Consider the following 16,532-nt stretch of genomic DNA (forward strand, 5'->3'; position numbering starts at 1 on the left):
TGTGTGTCAGACGTCTGAGGGGAGGTGAGTCGGCACTGGTTCGCCCCAGGGTTTCAGGGCAGAGGCGCGGCAGGAGGTGAGGATGCAGGGCTCCCAGGACACAGGGTGCCGACGGCCATGAGGCTGAAGGAGCTCGTCAGGGGAGTGGGGTAGACAGAGGAGAGTCCAGACACAGGGCGTCCCAGCATCGCCACCAGGGAAAGCAGGAGGGGATGAAGGAATGAAGAGCGGGAACTGCGGCCAGGCAGGGAGAAAGCCAGAGCGTCACATCCGGAGGCCAACGAAGAAGGCATTTCGGGGGTTCAGTTGTGTTCATGCTGCTGGCAGGTCAAGTAGGGGAGGCCTGGGAACTGCCATTGTGCTCGGCATCAGAGGTCTCCGTGGACCGTGCCAGCCCCCATCTCCCAGCACCTTGCAGACTGACACATACGGTGCTGAGTCCCACCAGGTCTTGCTGCGTGGAGCTTACCAGCTGGCAGGAAATGACCGATCATCTGAATAACCCTCCTTAATATCTGTCATGACTCTATGTCAGACACCTGCAGCAGGCCAGCTGTACAAAAGAATGTGTTTGCTTTGGTTGTTCACTCTTGTAGACTTGCTTTTAAGGGCAAAAAGATGTAACAGATATGCATCTAAGTGGTCTGAGAAATTGGTATTTCCTCTCCAAGTATCTTTATTCTCTTTTTCAGCTGGCTTTGGGCATAGTATTTTGGGTCATCTCAGGGGACAGAAAGGGGAAGTATTAAGGTCCGTGGTGATATTATATGTTACCTGTGTGTCATTTTCTCTAAATTGGCTTTATCTTTCCCAGATATCGATCCCGTGATGTCCCTTGTTTCCTTCTTGCTTTGGTCCCAGTTTTCATCTTTCCCCCTTCTAGTAGGGTCATGATAAAAGGAAGGGGTCTTGCAGAACTTCTACCTCTTTAAATTCCTGGTCCTTGCTACAGCATCATGTCTTGGCATTAGCGGTGTTTAAAAATGGTGTTTGGTATTACTATTGATATAACTGCCTATATTGATGTAACAGGATATGCGTTAAAGCTTTGTCACATTGCCAATAACATCCCAAACACAGATGAAATCCTGTTGCACATTTCTAGCCGGCTTATACTTTAATCAGAGTTGTGGTCATGTTATTTCAGAAAATCCATAAGTTGTTAGTGTTTTCTGCTCATCCATCATCTCGTAGCCTGTGTGTGATTAAGTTACTCACCCAATCCCCGCCGTGCAGGCATCAGGACTGTTATATTTGATGCACCTTGGCTTATTAAGAGGTGCTCAGTAGTCCCAGGTCTGGTCATGTAACTTTCAAACGATGCAGCTATTGGTATTTGTAGGTGCATCATTTTGGCAAACTTAGCATGTGATTTCTATGCTGCTTATTGATTTTTCAGTTTGTCAAATATTCTTTCTCATTTATTTTTAGGGTTATCATCGACCCAATCATTATATTGCTACGCAAGGTAAGTTGATTCCAGCTTTGATGTCTTTCTCTGGTTGTTTGCCCGCTCTGTCATTTCACACCCAGCCCACCCTCCCTAGGAGCTCTGTCGCACAGTGCTGTAGCCCCGACGATTGCAGTGTTAGCCATCAACACATGCACCCTGGTTTCCCATCAGAGGTCCTGGTGATGTAATCATTCGGTTAGAACTTCATGTTGAGATCATTAGAAGAAATGTATTCATCAGTTAATTATTGAATTAACTCTGTCTGCCTTAGCAATTAATCTGACATTTGCAAAAATTGATATATAGATATTCCTTGAATAAATAGGTACTGGATAAAGACCTGAGCTGGTCACTGCTGGGAATGCAAGCCGAATACAGCAAGTACCCGTCTCACATTGGTGTGGGTCAGTGGAGAGGACATTTGCACATGCAGTATCACTTAAAACCTTGTGTGCAAGGTACAGATAACAGGTTAGGGAAACTCGGACAAGAAAGAGGTGGGATGATTCAAAAACAGCTTTGTGGCAGAGGTGAGCTTGCGGGGAGAAAACATCTAATTGAGAGAGACATCACGAGCAAAGATCTGAAAGCAGCGAGTCAGTGCTCCTGGGTAGAAAGCAGTTCGTGGCTCACTTTGGCTAAAGGAAACAGAAGGAAAGTCAGAGGAACGTGTTGGGGAAGTTCATGGCGTGGTTTTGTTCTTTTTTAAATTTATTTTATTCAGCTATAGTTGTTTACAACGTTGTGTTAATTTCTGCTATTGAATCACAAAGTGATTCAATTGTACATATATATACATGGCGTGGTTTTTGTACCCCACCAGCGATGGGGCGGGTCATCTGTAGAGGGTGAGGATCGTGGGAGATCTGAGGATTTCAGGAAGAGGCATTGTCAGGGATGAGTTGGTGAGTCAATACAAGGTGAACCAAAGAAGTGCTGGGAAGCAGAGAGGACCTGCCAGGGTTGAAGAGTTAGGGATGAATAGAGAATACGTTCTCTCCCTTTTATTATTTTATCATCGTTTCTGGTAATGCATCATATCCCAGAAACAGGAACAGGGAAATCCAAAGGATGCAACCTGCCAACATTTGGGGGTTGGCCGGGGGTTGCCCAAGAGCAAGTCAAAGGAGCAAGGGAATCAAGGGTGACAAGGAATCATGGATGGAAAAGTCTCAGTTTGGAGGCGGGTAGGTCAGAGGTGTCCAGTGCGCCACGAGGAGAAGGAAGGCGCTAAAGGATTGAGGCCAAGTTCAGTGAATGAGTCACGAGGTAGAAGAGGCGGTCGTAGCCAGAGACCAGAATCCCAACACTTAGAGCAGCAGCAGCCAGTAGAACTTCCTGCGTTGGTGGAAATCTTCTCTGTCTGTGCCAGCCAGCATGGTAGCCGCTAGTCATTCGTGGTCACTGTTACTCAAAATGTATGCACTGCGGGACTTCCCTGGTGGCGCAGTGGTTGAGAGTCCGCCTGCCGATGCAGGGGACACGGGTTCGTGACCCGGTCTGGGAGGATCCCAACTGAATTTGAAGTTTTAATGTTGACTTAAAGAGCTACATTTGGCTTTTCCCCACTGGTGGTGTTGGGCACCAGAGCTCTGGGGTGGACAAACTCTGGGTGTAGCCAAAATGGAGCCTTACCCTCAATCCCCACGGCCACAGCAAAAGCCTGGTGGCACCACTCGTAGGGTCCAGTCTTATGTCACCACTTACAGATTCTACACCCAGGTCCAGTGTGTTTCCTTCCCTGGAATGACATCAGTAAAGTCTCCTTCCAAGGTCGCCTTGCAGTCAGAAGAAACACTGCACAGACAGTGCCCGGTGTGAGCCTGGCACAAGGCAGGCCCTTGTTAGGAGGTGCTAAGGGCTTCAGAGAGCAAGTGCCCAGCTTGTCTCACATCTAGACAGAACGAGGACGTGTTTCCGGACCTCTGAGTCCAACCCTGGGAGCTTCCAAACCGAACTAACCAATGCCTGTGGAGGAACCATCACTAGTGCTTCACATGAATCCGCAAGGCTTTCAGAATGCCCCCAAGTCAGGGTCATAACAGCTCTGATTTAATACACCTGATGATTATTTGAAATTTGCAGTTTTTACAAATTTACATGAAAATTTTATTGCAAAATATACAGAACGCTCCAGAGTTCTTGATTAGCAGCCCACGTTTTCATAGAAAGTATGAGCAAAAAATTAAATCTGATTCCAATTTTCACAGTTTTCACCGTAGATTCACGTGACTCAACAGCCAGCAGAAGTAGAGATTGAAACCCGCAAAGCCCTACATGGGTCCCCTCCCTTCGTTCATTCTCTCTGCCCCTCTGTCCCCGAGGGAGGTCACCATACTTAACTGCTTAGCAGTCGTCCTTGGCCGCCTTCAACCTCTCAAGCATTCATGAGCAAATATACTTGTAGGCAGCTGAGAAGCAGCAAATGTAACGTTTGTAGGAGACCACCACGGTGCCTTTAGCAGAGAAGGGTACCCTGCTGCTCACCGAGCGTGGCCCTTTCCTCGGTGCTGGGTGGGCTACAGATTGGACTCCACGACCAGGCAGTCCTTCCATCTCTATTATTGGTGCAGCAGGAGGAGGAAGGAGTGAGCAGATTTTTAATCTAATATGCAGTCCAGACAGTACCCATCATGTTATGAGTCATACCTTCAGACCGTGATGTGCAGACTGGTAAGTCAGAACGTCTTTCCTAGCGTGTGCCGCAAGCGCAGTGTAACTGGTGGCCTCGGGTTGCCGGTAATAAAGATTCCTGCTCGTCTGCAGTAATTGACCTGGGAAAGGTAAATAGAACATGCTCGTGGGTAGCTTTCATTAAAAACACAAAAACCACAAACAAGCTGATGCTCAAAGTCCAGCAAAAAGGGTGATGAAGTCTAACAGGCAGGTGCAGTTTTTGAATCCCTCCTTTGCTCTTTTTTTTTCGTCTCTATTTTGCACTGAGATGAGTCTTTAAAATCACTTCACAGCAGGAACCCCTGAAACTACATGAATCGTCTATTTTCCTGACAGCTGGTTTTATCCCCAAGAGTTGGAAATCACATAGATTTCTAGCAAGTCCCTTCAATGCAGAGGGCGTGTCATGAATTTATCCCTTCAGCCTCTCCCCCTCCCTCAACTTTATTGATTTTTTTCCACCAGTAACTGACTTTGACCTTTGATGAGAATGGTAATGTTCCTGCAAATTGAAGGGACCGCATTCAAGCCAGATCGGTGGCTTTTTGAGTGTGTTCTTCCCGTCTCCCCACCCTTTCATTGTTTTCCATCTGGCAGCTAATATACTGATGATCCGGTATGCACTTCATCACATCTGCCTGGCCAGCCATTAATACAAGTATAACACTCAGCACTTAACCACTTGGCGTGCCAGGGATCAGAGGAGAGGAACTCACGTCCGTGGCTGCTTTGTCCACACAAAGAGCCCGGGCAGAGCTGGGATTTCAAAAGCTGGTTCATGGAGAGAGGCAGTACACAGGCGGGTAGGGTCACCCAGAACGGATCGTAATCCTCCAAGACGATTCGGGAGAACGCCTGCCAGCCACGTGGTGCGAGAACGAGAAGCGTTCTCTTCATTGTTGTTTACGTTTATTTTTCAAACTGACTTCAAGGGTCCTGCTTCAGAGAACTCAGGAAAGACAGTGTGAGGCAGTTGTGGAAGAAATGGCTGTAAGTCTGGGATGGACATGGCTGTCCAGCACCCCATCCCTCTGCCTCACTTCCAAGCTCATCTGTGGGCTGGAGATGCACAGAAGCACGGGGAGATCCTACCTAGAGGATAGGAAATCCGGGGGAGCACATCGCAGTCACGGGGTAGGGCACCCGTGCTTGGCCGGGTTTCAGAGGAGCCGGACGGAGGGTAGAGGGGGAGGCAGGTCTTCATCCAGAGGATGGGCCGAGTGGTAGGACACCCAAGGTCCAGGAGGAGCACAGCCCCTGGCAGTGGGCAGGAGGGAGACCGCCTGAGGGGGAAGGGTCTTCATCCACGGCATCTTAGGTCTTCTAGGTCGCTTCTTGAAATGGATCGTCTCTCAGGACAAATTCACACAGACACACAATTTTACACAGAAGTTCAGGCATTCTCCAACTTACTAAAATCCAGCCTGAAAGATCTATACCCCCTAGATTAAGACCCCTGAATTAGAGGGGTTAAGAACAAAGAACTGACAGGTAAAGTGAGGACACATTAAAAGGCTTTGAATAAGGAGCGTTATTTAATGAAAGGCAGGGAGGGAAAAAGGAAGGATGTTTCTACACCTTGTGGTGGTGAAAACAGTGCTTTAAGAAGATTAATTAGTGTGGAATTATCCTGGAGAGAAAAACCTGCAAACAAAGATAACAGGGAGTAACCACAAGAAAATTTGGGATAGAAATGAATGACTCAGACAACAGGAATGGCAGGGGGCAGTTGTAGTTTTTATTTTACTCAACAATCCAGGTTTCATACAACTAAAGTATGTTTTCTAATATTAAATATGTTCTAGTGTCAAAACTGTTGATTTTTAAGTGTGATTCCTTCTCATTTAAGAAAAAAATGGTAGATACATTTTCTTTCTGTATTCGTACTTTGGGTTTATATAATACTTTCCTTTCTGAAACTTGGCATTTTTCTTTGTCCATCATTCAGTAAATATTAAGTGCCTTTTACGTACTAGGCTTTGTGCTGTAACTAATTTAATGTATTTTCTGTCCTCTGACCGTTTAAGATATTACTCGTCTCATTTCATAAATAGATTTGAGGCCCATGGGGAGAACTAACACGTAGCTGAGTGCCTGTGCCTTGCATCAGGGCTCTGCAAGCATCTCTCTAGTGTCTGGTGGGGCAGGAAAGTGGGCCTCATGAAGCTCACCCCCCAAAATCACGTGGTGAATCTTTTACAAAATGAGTCTAGGATCCAACCTCTTCCTCCTAAGTTGTGATGCATCTCAAAAAGCAAATTTTCTATGATACGTTCATACCTGAAAATGCTTCTTAACTAAAATTGTCTTAAATGTCCTGAAATACGACACTGAGCGTTTGGAGTCGCCTTGTTCCCAGCTGGGCATCTGGAAGACACCCTGGTCCAGGGCTTAGCTGATCCAAGGAGTTAATGCTGATGGTAACAGAGAGACTCTGCATGGCAAGATCAAGGCCGAGCTCAGAACTCTAGATGGATGGCCAACCCTGTCGAATTAGCACAATTCAGAAAAAAAGAAACGGTAAAGTGGGTGTCGGGGCACCTATACTCAAGGAGAGTAAATTATATGGATTTTAACAATCTAGAATTTAAAAGATGTTCATCTTTCCCGCCCAGAGACTCTGAACGCTCAGTGTCATATCTCAGGACTCCAAGTCATAGACCCAGGAACTGAGAGAGACTTACTGTCCATCGGACAGAACTGCCCTCAGCCTGGCAAGGGTAGTCTGTGTCTCAGGCCAGCCAGAGAGGAAGATGCTTCAGCAGAAGGCTGCTTCATGGCCTGGCATCCGCAGAAGGGCCACAGGGTTCATCCAGCGATCCACAAGCGTCTACTCACGGCCTGGTGGAGGGCAGGCACGAAGCAGATGCCCAGTGGGACGGCAGGAGCACGGGAGGGAGTGAAGGGATGAGCAGATGCGTGAATGGGGAGCTGCCACGTGCCCAGCACCAACCAGGCAGTAGAATACTCCATCCAAGCCAAACGGCACCTCCACTGGCCTGACACGGTGTCTACTGACCTGGATGGATTTTTAGCTCCAGTATCTGTGACTGTGTCTGTTCTAAGTTAAGGGCTGGTCACCTCCTGTTCTCGTGAACACTTTTTCTTTCAACATGTCAGTAAATCAAGGCATTGTTTTTGGAGACTGTCCACTTTGTCGAAGTCACTTTGCTTAGCTCCCCGCTGACTCTGCTCATGCATGTATGGCCCCCCAACTACACCTTAGATAGGCAGTCTTATTTGTCCATAATTATAAGCTGTTACTAATATGGAAAAGAGAAACCTAAAGCAAATTTCCTCCAGAGACTTTGAGCTAGGGGCAGACTCTTACATGAAAATAATAAAAACGTGGGGTGTGAAGGTTTACAGTGGAAATACCTCCTATCCTCCACTACTGCAAAACAGTTGGAACTTTGCTACAGTGACTCCATTCTGTTTACTTTTCATTTGTGTTTCTTCTGCATTTCATCCACATACCCTGTGTGGCATGAACATTGTTAATAAGGATTTTCAGAAAGATGAATATGGGTTAAATTTTCCCAGGCGTCTGAAGCAGTAATTACCAGTACCTAGAAGCGCACGCGGCTTCCCTCAGCAAGTTGAGACTTGCCAGAGGGTCAGTGCAAGTTCTACACACTCTGTAAAGAGCTTTTGTCTCCTGGGTTCTGACCTCCAGGTGGAGATGAGCACTTGAAATTATTTCTCAGTAGAATTGAAAGGAAACATTTTTTTAAATCAAAAGCTAAGCCCTCAGTAAACAACTTTTGTTCTTATTCCTTCCTCCAAGCACCAGCTCTGCGCACACCTCAGGTACAAATTCTCCATTAGCAGCTATTGTTCTTCCTGGCTAAGCTGTTCCCGCATTGTCAGTGGGTTGTAGGTTATGATTGGATTCACTTATCATATCCTATTAGAGGTTGATTTAAAAGTATTGCCCGGTATACTGGAGTATGCTCTAGTTTCCAAACTTAAATAGGGAGGCTTTGAGGAAGTGTGATTTATACCTAGAGAAACAGTGACCTCTGAGGAGGTCTAGGTATTCCCGACACCCAGGGCCAAGGTCTCCATGCAGGGCCCACCTTCATCTTACTCTCCATCTGCAGGTCTCCAAGGGAAAATGAACAGTTTCAAAAAAACAGCTTATCCACAAACTTCCTTTAAAACAATAGTTTTTCTTCACCAGATTAATTTCAAAAGTTACTGGCCAATTAGCCAAAAGGTCGGATCACAGACATGGCTCAGCCCTGTGCTCTTAATAAACTCTCTCATTAGAAGGGAGAACGTTTAAAGTCAGCTTGCATATTAAAAGATGAAACCAAAAATAGATCATGTTAGGTACCATCCTTCAGGGTTGTCACAGATGCTATGGCAGAAACATATCCCTCAAGGAACAGAACCTAAGTTGATACAGAATAATTTGAAGACAAATGCTGTCTCACAGGTACTGGGTCCTCAACTGCCTGGAAACAAATGCTTTTTAAATCTTTCAGAGTAATTTAGAAGTGTTCCTGATTTGAAGTAGAAAAATGATAGCATCTTTTAGAGATGGTAGAAACTTTAAAAAACCTTTAAGTCCAACTCTCTTGTTTTGTAATTGAAACGGTTGAAACTTAAAGCACAAATAGATTTAAGTGACTCTCATCATGTCAGTTCAAATGAGTCACGATTGCAAAAGGATTTGCGAACTGTACGGGTGAACATTCGTATTTTAATAGTGCGTACGCCGTGTTCAACTTAGGGGGAGCATCGTGTGTTTCCAGCCTCCTAAGGGGCCTTGGTTAACAGTGAGGAAAACGTAGGAGGTCACATCTTTCTTCCAGGTTCCGTCCTGAAAGGACAGAGCTGTAACTCACCCCCCAGGTGCTTTCTCTGGGGCTTGCCTACCCCGGCCTTCACCCCTCTTTGCAAAGCCAAGCTGTTCCTTTCAGGCATAGTTCATCGAAAATTGAAGCAATATTTCTGTGCATCTACCAAGTGCCTGCTAAGTGCAGGGTTGGGAATAGAGCATGGCTCGGGAATTACACAGTGTGCCATGTATATAAGCAACCAATGTTACCAATCTGTGAGTTTACAGCAACGTCAGATTTGGGCAGTATTTTAGCTGTTTCTCTCTCCCAGCCCTAAACCATTGAGCAGGTGGAGAAGTGAGGCCTGATTTTGCCCTAGAACCACACTCTTCCTGCGTCTCGGGACCAGGGTCCTTTATCGCCCATCGATACGGTTTTGGACAAGTTTCTCAAGGCAGCAAACTTGAGGAAGTTTCTAGCCACTGCAAGTTCTTTTTCTCGCCTTCTCACTCAAAGGGATGCTTCTGGAGATTTCCCAGTGCCGTCGAAAACTTGAGATTGCCTGCACTCCGCCGTGCCTAGGGTGTCAGCTTACCTCTACGTTATTAATTTATCACATTCATTCTCTTTTTCTTAAATAAAAATGGATCCCACTTGTGTACTGAAAAAAAGCTTAATTAAAGAAGTTAGTAATGCAAGCTTTTATTTCTCTGGCAGTGGCCCCTGAAACATGTGGAGGTTTTCCCCTTCTCACTTTGCTTCTCCTTGACAGAAGGCAGGCAGATCCTTTGGGTCACCCAACCCCTCCACTCTGAAGCCTGCCATTCTTTCTTTTCTCCTTGATGGCCTTCTCTCCGTGCCCCTCTTTAGAGCGTGAACAAGCACTCAGGATGAGTGCACGAGGGTTCTCTTTGGAGACAGGCCTGATGGATGCTCTGTGACTCCGCCAGCAAGAGGCTCTTGTAATGTGAACATTTGTCATGTTCCTCCCTCCCGAGGCTGCAGACGCTTTCTCATCCGCCTTCTCGCAGCTCTTCGCGCGGTATCTCCATCAAGCCTGTCGCGGGGATCAGGGACCAGTGGGAATGCATCTCGTCTCTGGATCTGAGATTGGACCCTTGCCACACGCTGCCCACCACCCTGCCGTTGTCTTCTATACACAAGTTCCTCTTTGGAGGCCTCATCTTTGCTGCCACTCACATATGACTTACCTGCCTTTAGCCTTGAGTTTCCACGTCAAGAATAATAGCAGCCTTTGCATTCCCATTCACAGGGGCACCACTGCAAGCTGCAAGTGTTTATATAACTGCTAGGGTGGCGTGATTCTAGAGGAGGGCTGAGTATAGTCCGAAAGGAACAAAATCCAAGTAACGGTTCATTTAGGTAGATGGGGCTTCCAGAAATGCTTTGGAACATTCTAGTCCTGCCAGGAGTCACCCTGTTACTGGTTCTGTTCACAAATATTCCTTTGCTTAGGCAACATGGTCACAATCAAATCTTTGAAACCTAAAGATTTTATTTGGCCGTAAAATTGCTTCCATATACAAATATGTTTTATGTCAGTAACTAGGACAAGGCTTTTTCCCCTGCAAGAGGCAGTAGAGCAGAGTGGTTAGTTAGAGTGTAGACACTGAAGTTACACTGCTGAGGCTCAGATTCCAGCTCTGCCAGCAACCTCTCAGTAAGTATTAGCTAAAATTCTTATCATTATTCCATTGATTCCGAAAACACATCGCTCAAAGCGCATAGGTAGTCAGGCTTTAACCCAAGTATAGCGTATGCTCATGTCATTTTCATAAAAGCTCATACATTCTACACCTGTTAGTGCTTCTTCCAGGATGTACCAAAGGGAACCACTTACATTTTCACCAGCATCCTGCATGCCCCTCCAGACTACAAAAATTATCGTCGCTGTTGTTGACTTTTAAACAAACGTGGGTTGCAAAGACAATAAGCTAACTCATCAACTGCAGGAAGCATATTTTCCTTCAGTTTTTGAAGTCTTGCAGACATTGACCGTCTCTGATAGCAGCAAAGAACACCAACGTGGAGTCCTGAGGCCTCTCTGATGCATCCTTAGAGTCAGACTACGTGTAAGTGAAAACAGCTTAATTCCAAAGACCAGACAAGTCCCTTCCCAAGAGGCTTCTTCCAAACCAATTTCTGATATAAGAATCGCACAAGGATGCTTTGGAGAGGAGCTTTGGAAGGCCAGGAAACCACTGGAGGAGAAAATGGGGCTGAGCAATGATCTGGGAAAGAGAATAATGATGACAGAGGAGCAGAGGGGGAAATCAGAGGGAGACAAAGGGCAAGACGTGTGCTCTTGGCCCGTTTCTGCAGCCTGTCTGTGTTGGGTGGGGCTGGACTGTTTGTGTATCAGAAATTATTTTAAGGCTTCCATGGGTGATCTTGTAGACTTTTATTTTGAAATGATTCAAAATAAATTGATTCGGGCTTCCCTGGTGGCGCAGCGGTTGAGAGTCCGCCTGCCGATGCAGGGGACACGAGTTCGTGCCCCGGTCCAGGAAGATCCCACATGCCGCAGAGCGGCTGGGCCCGTGAGCCATGGCCGCTGGGGCTGCGCGTCCGGAGCCTGTGCTCCGCAACGGGAGAGACCACAACAGTGAGAGGCCCGCGTACCACAAAAAATAAATTAATTAATTAATAATAAATAAAAATAAATTGATTTTAACACATGTAGCTTTTGCTTAAGAAAAAAGAAAACCTCTAAAAATATTATGACAAAGTTAGGTCTCAAAGCCACTATTTTCATTTATTTTCTTCTTTTAAGGTCTTAAAATAATGGGTGAGGGAAAGGAAGAAGGTATCCAGAATACTTGAGTCATTTTGTTTTGAGTTTACTGTTTTTAAAAAGGTGCTTCTTGGGCTTCCCTGGTGGCACAGTGGTTGAGAGTTCGCCTGCTGATGCAGGGGACACGGGTTCGTGCCCCGGTGCGGGAAGATCGGCTGGGCCCGTGAGCCATGACCGCTAAGCCTGCGTTTCTGGAGCCTGTGCTCCGCAACGGGAGAGGCCACAACAGTGAGAGGCCCGCGTACCACAAAAAAAAAAAAAAAGGTGCTTCTTTATGTTTTTACCGTTGACTTGAGACATAGTTAAGAGTGGTGTGGAAATGCACAAACTTCTCCTTGTAAAGATAAATTAAGGAAAACCACAATAAAAATTATGAAGGCTATAAAAATGTATAACAGAAGAAGAATTATAATAATGACCAATCAACATAGGATGAACTCATATTGGAATTAAGATACTAGAAAATACAAATATAAAAAATGGGAAGGTGACGATGAAATACGAAGTTTCTGGTATCTCTTAGGAAGAAAGTGGCTATTGATTAAATTTATCTTTATTAACACATTAAATAATACCTACTATTTTATTGTTTTTAAGTATTTTATAATTATTTTTAGTGAATAAGATGAAAGTCAGATTATTAATCAAAAAAGAGCCAAGAGTTGAGGGGTTATGACTGATACTACAGACAGAGGTTTCCCAAGCTGTTTTAGATTTTATAGTAGCCTGTCCATTAGTGTTTGGTTTATACCGATTTTCTCGTAATTAAATCTGACATGACCTTTTGGTGTCCAATCAGGATTTCATATGTTCTAGTAATGCACCTGGAAACTGACATCCCATGACACTAATTATCTAGAGAAAGCCATGAGTGTTTGCACAGTTCATGTTGGCACACTTTCTTATTTCAGTCTGAAAGGAGAATTTTAGGGGATGGTATGAGTGAGGTGTAAACATCACCACGTGGATGGTGTGTCCTAGAGGAAGTGGATGCACACACAGTGGATGCCTAGTTTTTTCAGATATAAGGGGAGTGCCTTGTGAGCCAAGTTAGGAGAAACAGGGTACTCAGCAAGTTCCTGCTCACCAATCAACTATACTTCAATTTAAAAAAGGAAAAGAAGTAGAAAAGTTAAAAAAAAAAAAAAAGACTCAGGCAGTGGGTAAACCTACTCCAGTATAAGAAGGGATTTGTCATTGCGTGAGAACCATGGAAATGTAGTAACCAAAAAAGAAAAAACCCACTGTTTAATGTCATTATAAAGTCATCACTTACGACCCTACTTCTTTTTTTTTTTAAATATCTTTATTGGAGTATAATTGCTTTACAATGGTGTATTAGTTTCTGCTTTAAAACAAAGTGAATCAGCTATACATATACACATATCCCCATATCTCCACCCTCTTGCATCTCCCTCCCCCCCTCCCTATCCCACCCCTCTAGGTGGTCACAAAGCACCAAGCTGACATCCCTGTGCTATGTGGCTGCTTCCCACTAGCTATCTATTTTACGTTTGGTAATGTATATATGTCCATGCCATTCTCTCACTTCGTCCTATCTTACCCTTCCCCCTCCCCGTGTCCTCAAGTCCATGCTCTACGTCTGCGTCTTTATTCTATTCCTGTCCTGCCCCTAGGTTCTTCAGAACCTTTTATTTTTTTTAGATTCCATATATATGTGTTAGCATACAGTATTTGTTTTTCTCTTTCTGACTTACTTCACTCTGCATGAAAAACTCTAGGTTCATTCACCTCATTATAAATGACTCAATTTCATTTCTTTTCATGGCTGAGTAATATTCGATTGCATATATGTGCCACATCTTCTTTATCCATTCATCTGTCGATGGACACTTAGGTTGCTTCCATGTCCTGGCTATTGTAAATAGAGCTGCAATGAACATTTTGGTACATGACTCTTTTTGAAATTATGGTTTTCTCAAGGTATATGCGCAGTAGTGGGATTGCTGGGTCGTATGGTAGTTCTATTTTTAGTTTTTTAAGGAACCTCCATACTGTTCCGTAGTGGCTGTATCAATTTACATTCCCACCAACAGTGCAAAAGCGTTCCTTTTTTCCACACCCTCTCCAGCATTTATTGTTTGTAGATTTTTTGATGGTGGCCATTCTGACTGGTGTGAGGTGATACCTCATTGTAGTTTTGATTTGCATTTCTCTAATGATTAGTGATGTTGAGCATTCTTTCATGTGTTTGTTGCCTATCTGTATATCTTCTTTGGAGAAATGTCTATTTAGGTATAACCCTACTTCTAATAAGGCATTATTTCATTATAGCTTCAATGCCAATCTTTTCTTCTTTTACTAAATTAAAATTAAAATTCCATTGGACTGGTCACTAAATTAAATTTCCACTGGTGAACATTCTAACCCTGTAATGCTGGACACATGAGAGCTGTCCTTAGAAAATGCTGCCAGTTATATTTTTGAATTTAGGTTAAATAAAGTATTCCCAAGTTTTCCCCATCACAGAACAATTTCCCAGTGTTTGCTTCTAAATCTTTAGTTGATTTTTATTGTTTCTTTCAAATGGTAATCGGGGGGGGGATATTCTTAACAATTCAGGAAAATAAGCAAATTTCATCCTGTGAACCTAGCCGTCTCAACTTCACTTTTCTTTTTCTGCAGCTGAAACCAAAAATTATTCATAAAAATTCCATGATTTTCACTTAAGTAGCCTCAGGGGAGAGCAGATGCACCTATCAAATAAGTGTTGTTAAGGATTACTAATTATTAATGCAGAAGCCAACTGCTTTCTGTGTCACCATTGTCACTTTTGTGACATACCAGACAGATGCAGTCCGTAAAGCATGGTGGCATATTCTACCTTTTACGTTTCACTGCTGCAAAAATGAAAAGCTACTAAATGTAAAATTATAAACGTAAGTGTTAAAGAAGCATCAGATTGAAAACTCAAAGTTTTGTAATAAAAACTTATTCAGAAACCACTGAAGGGACATCTGATGTTTGGAACGTTGAGTAACTGACTTCATAATACTTATTCTAGATTATCTCCAGCAGCAGCGATAACAATAATGGATCAGAAATTTAGGGCGACTTTTTTTTGTTTTGTTTCGTTTTGTTTTTTTTGTGGTACTCGGGCCTCTCACTGTTGTGGCCTCTCCCATTGCGGAGCACAGGCTCCGGACGCGCAGGCTCAGCGGCCATGGCTCACGGGCCCAGCCGCTCCGCGGCATGTGGGATCTTCCCGGACCGGGGCACGAACCCGTATCCCCTGCATCGGCAGGCGGACTCTCAACCACTGTGCCACCAGGGAAGCCCATAGGGCGACTTTTATTTATGAGCTTGAAAATGAATGCATAAATCTTAGGCCTCTCTTTTCCACATCGGAAAAGGGGTCTTTCAGCATCAGGGGTCTTCGGTTCCGATGGAGTGAGCTGGATGCCACAGGGCCTGACCAAGCCTACGCCCGGCCAGTGCACAAAGCCAGGACTCCTAGTTTCTGCAGCTGCACTGCCCTTGGGGTCCCCGCCCCTTCCCTCTGTGCTCTGCCATTCGGTGTGCACCCCACACCATCCAGTCCTATCAGGTAGTTAAAGGCTGATGTGCACAAACAAGGCCCCTGGGCTTTGGGGGTCATTCTGAAATTTTCAGAATGTACCTGGATTGATGTGGGTGGGAATCCCAGTTTCAAAGTCACTTAGCCTCCTAAGCCTGGTTTTCATCGTCAGATAGAAACATAGTTGTGATGCTGAATAAATGAGATGGTGCATGTAAAACACACCTGGCCTGAGGACTCATCCACCTGCCTCATTTAATTGTCCACCATCCTTCTCAGCCCGCTTCCCAGGTCCCCTTACTTTCCAGCCCAGAGCCCTCGGCTCCTTTGCTGACAAAGCAATGGTACTTCGCTAAAATCCTGCTCGGCTGCATCCAAAACTGTCCTCCAAGGGCAGCCCTGTCGACCCCAGTCTGATTCAAAGGTCAGCTGATGCATCCATGACCCACCGGCTCCTGTGGCAGCCCAGCCCAGGCCTGAAGCCCACCTGAGCCCCTGCTCTGCGCCAGGGAGCCTGTCAGTGGCACTGTGAGGCCAGCAGGGGCCTGTCCCCCTGCCCAGCCCTGTGTGACCTTCCTGCCCCAGAATCACCACCAGGTGATCGCGGGCCCTGGGGTTCCCGTCACTGCCTGGATGTCTCCACTGCTGGTTTCCACCGGCCTTGTGGATGGCAGGGAGCCATCCTCAGAAGATATTAATATTTTTTAATATATCTAGAGTATTTTATAACTTTCCCTCTCATTAATTGGTATGGAGCATGATCTCTTTGTTTACGGTTCTTTACTGTTCATGTTCAACATTGTCCTGTTTCTCGGGAGTTTTTTTTTCTTTTTTTGTGGTACGCGGGTCTCTCACTGTTGTGGCCTCTCGCATTGCGGAGCACAGGCTCCGGACGCGCAGGCTCAGCGGCCACGGTTCACGGGCCCAGCTGCTCCACGGCATGTGGGATCTTCCCGGACCGAGCCACGAACCTGCGTCCCCTGAATCGGCAGGCGGACTCTCAACCACTGTGCCACCAGGGGAGCACTCTCAGGAGTTTTTGTTCAATAAATAGAGTAGATCCCTCCACTCTGGACACTGATGTCTGTCTGCATCTGCGGGAAGCTCAGGGGCTCCCTCTGGACTTGATCTTTTGATACCTGGGCTCAGCTTTCTAGCCCACTGGGCCCACCACCTCCAGGCCCCCTTCCTTCCTCCCTTCCTTCCTTCCTCCCTTCCTTCCTTCCTTCCTCCCTTCCTTCCTTCCTTCCTCCCTTCCTTCCT

General features: G+C 45.4%; 1 protein-coding gene across 3 annotated transcripts in view; it reads left to right on the plus strand.

Moving 5' to 3' along the window:
* PTPRM (protein tyrosine phosphatase receptor type M) overlaps positions 1–16,532 on the plus strand; it is a 743,754-nt gene that overhangs the window by 662,505 nt on the left and 64,717 nt on the right. For all 3 annotated transcript variants that reach the window (XM_024763901.1, XM_024763902.1, XM_024763903.1), the window contains one exon: positions 1,432–1,468. In XM_024763901.1, the coding sequence (XP_024619669.1) occupies positions 1,432–1,468 (37 nt within the window). The remainder of the gene's footprint in view (positions 1–1,431; positions 1,469–16,532) is intronic.

This window comes from Neophocaena asiaeorientalis, unplaced genomic scaffold (assembly GCF_003031525.2).
Source record: "Neophocaena asiaeorientalis asiaeorientalis breed wild unplaced genomic scaffold, Neophocaena_asiaeorientalis_V1.1 scaffold110, whole genome shotgun sequence".
NCBI lineage: Eukaryota > Metazoa > Chordata > Mammalia > Artiodactyla > Phocoenidae > Neophocaena > Neophocaena asiaeorientalis.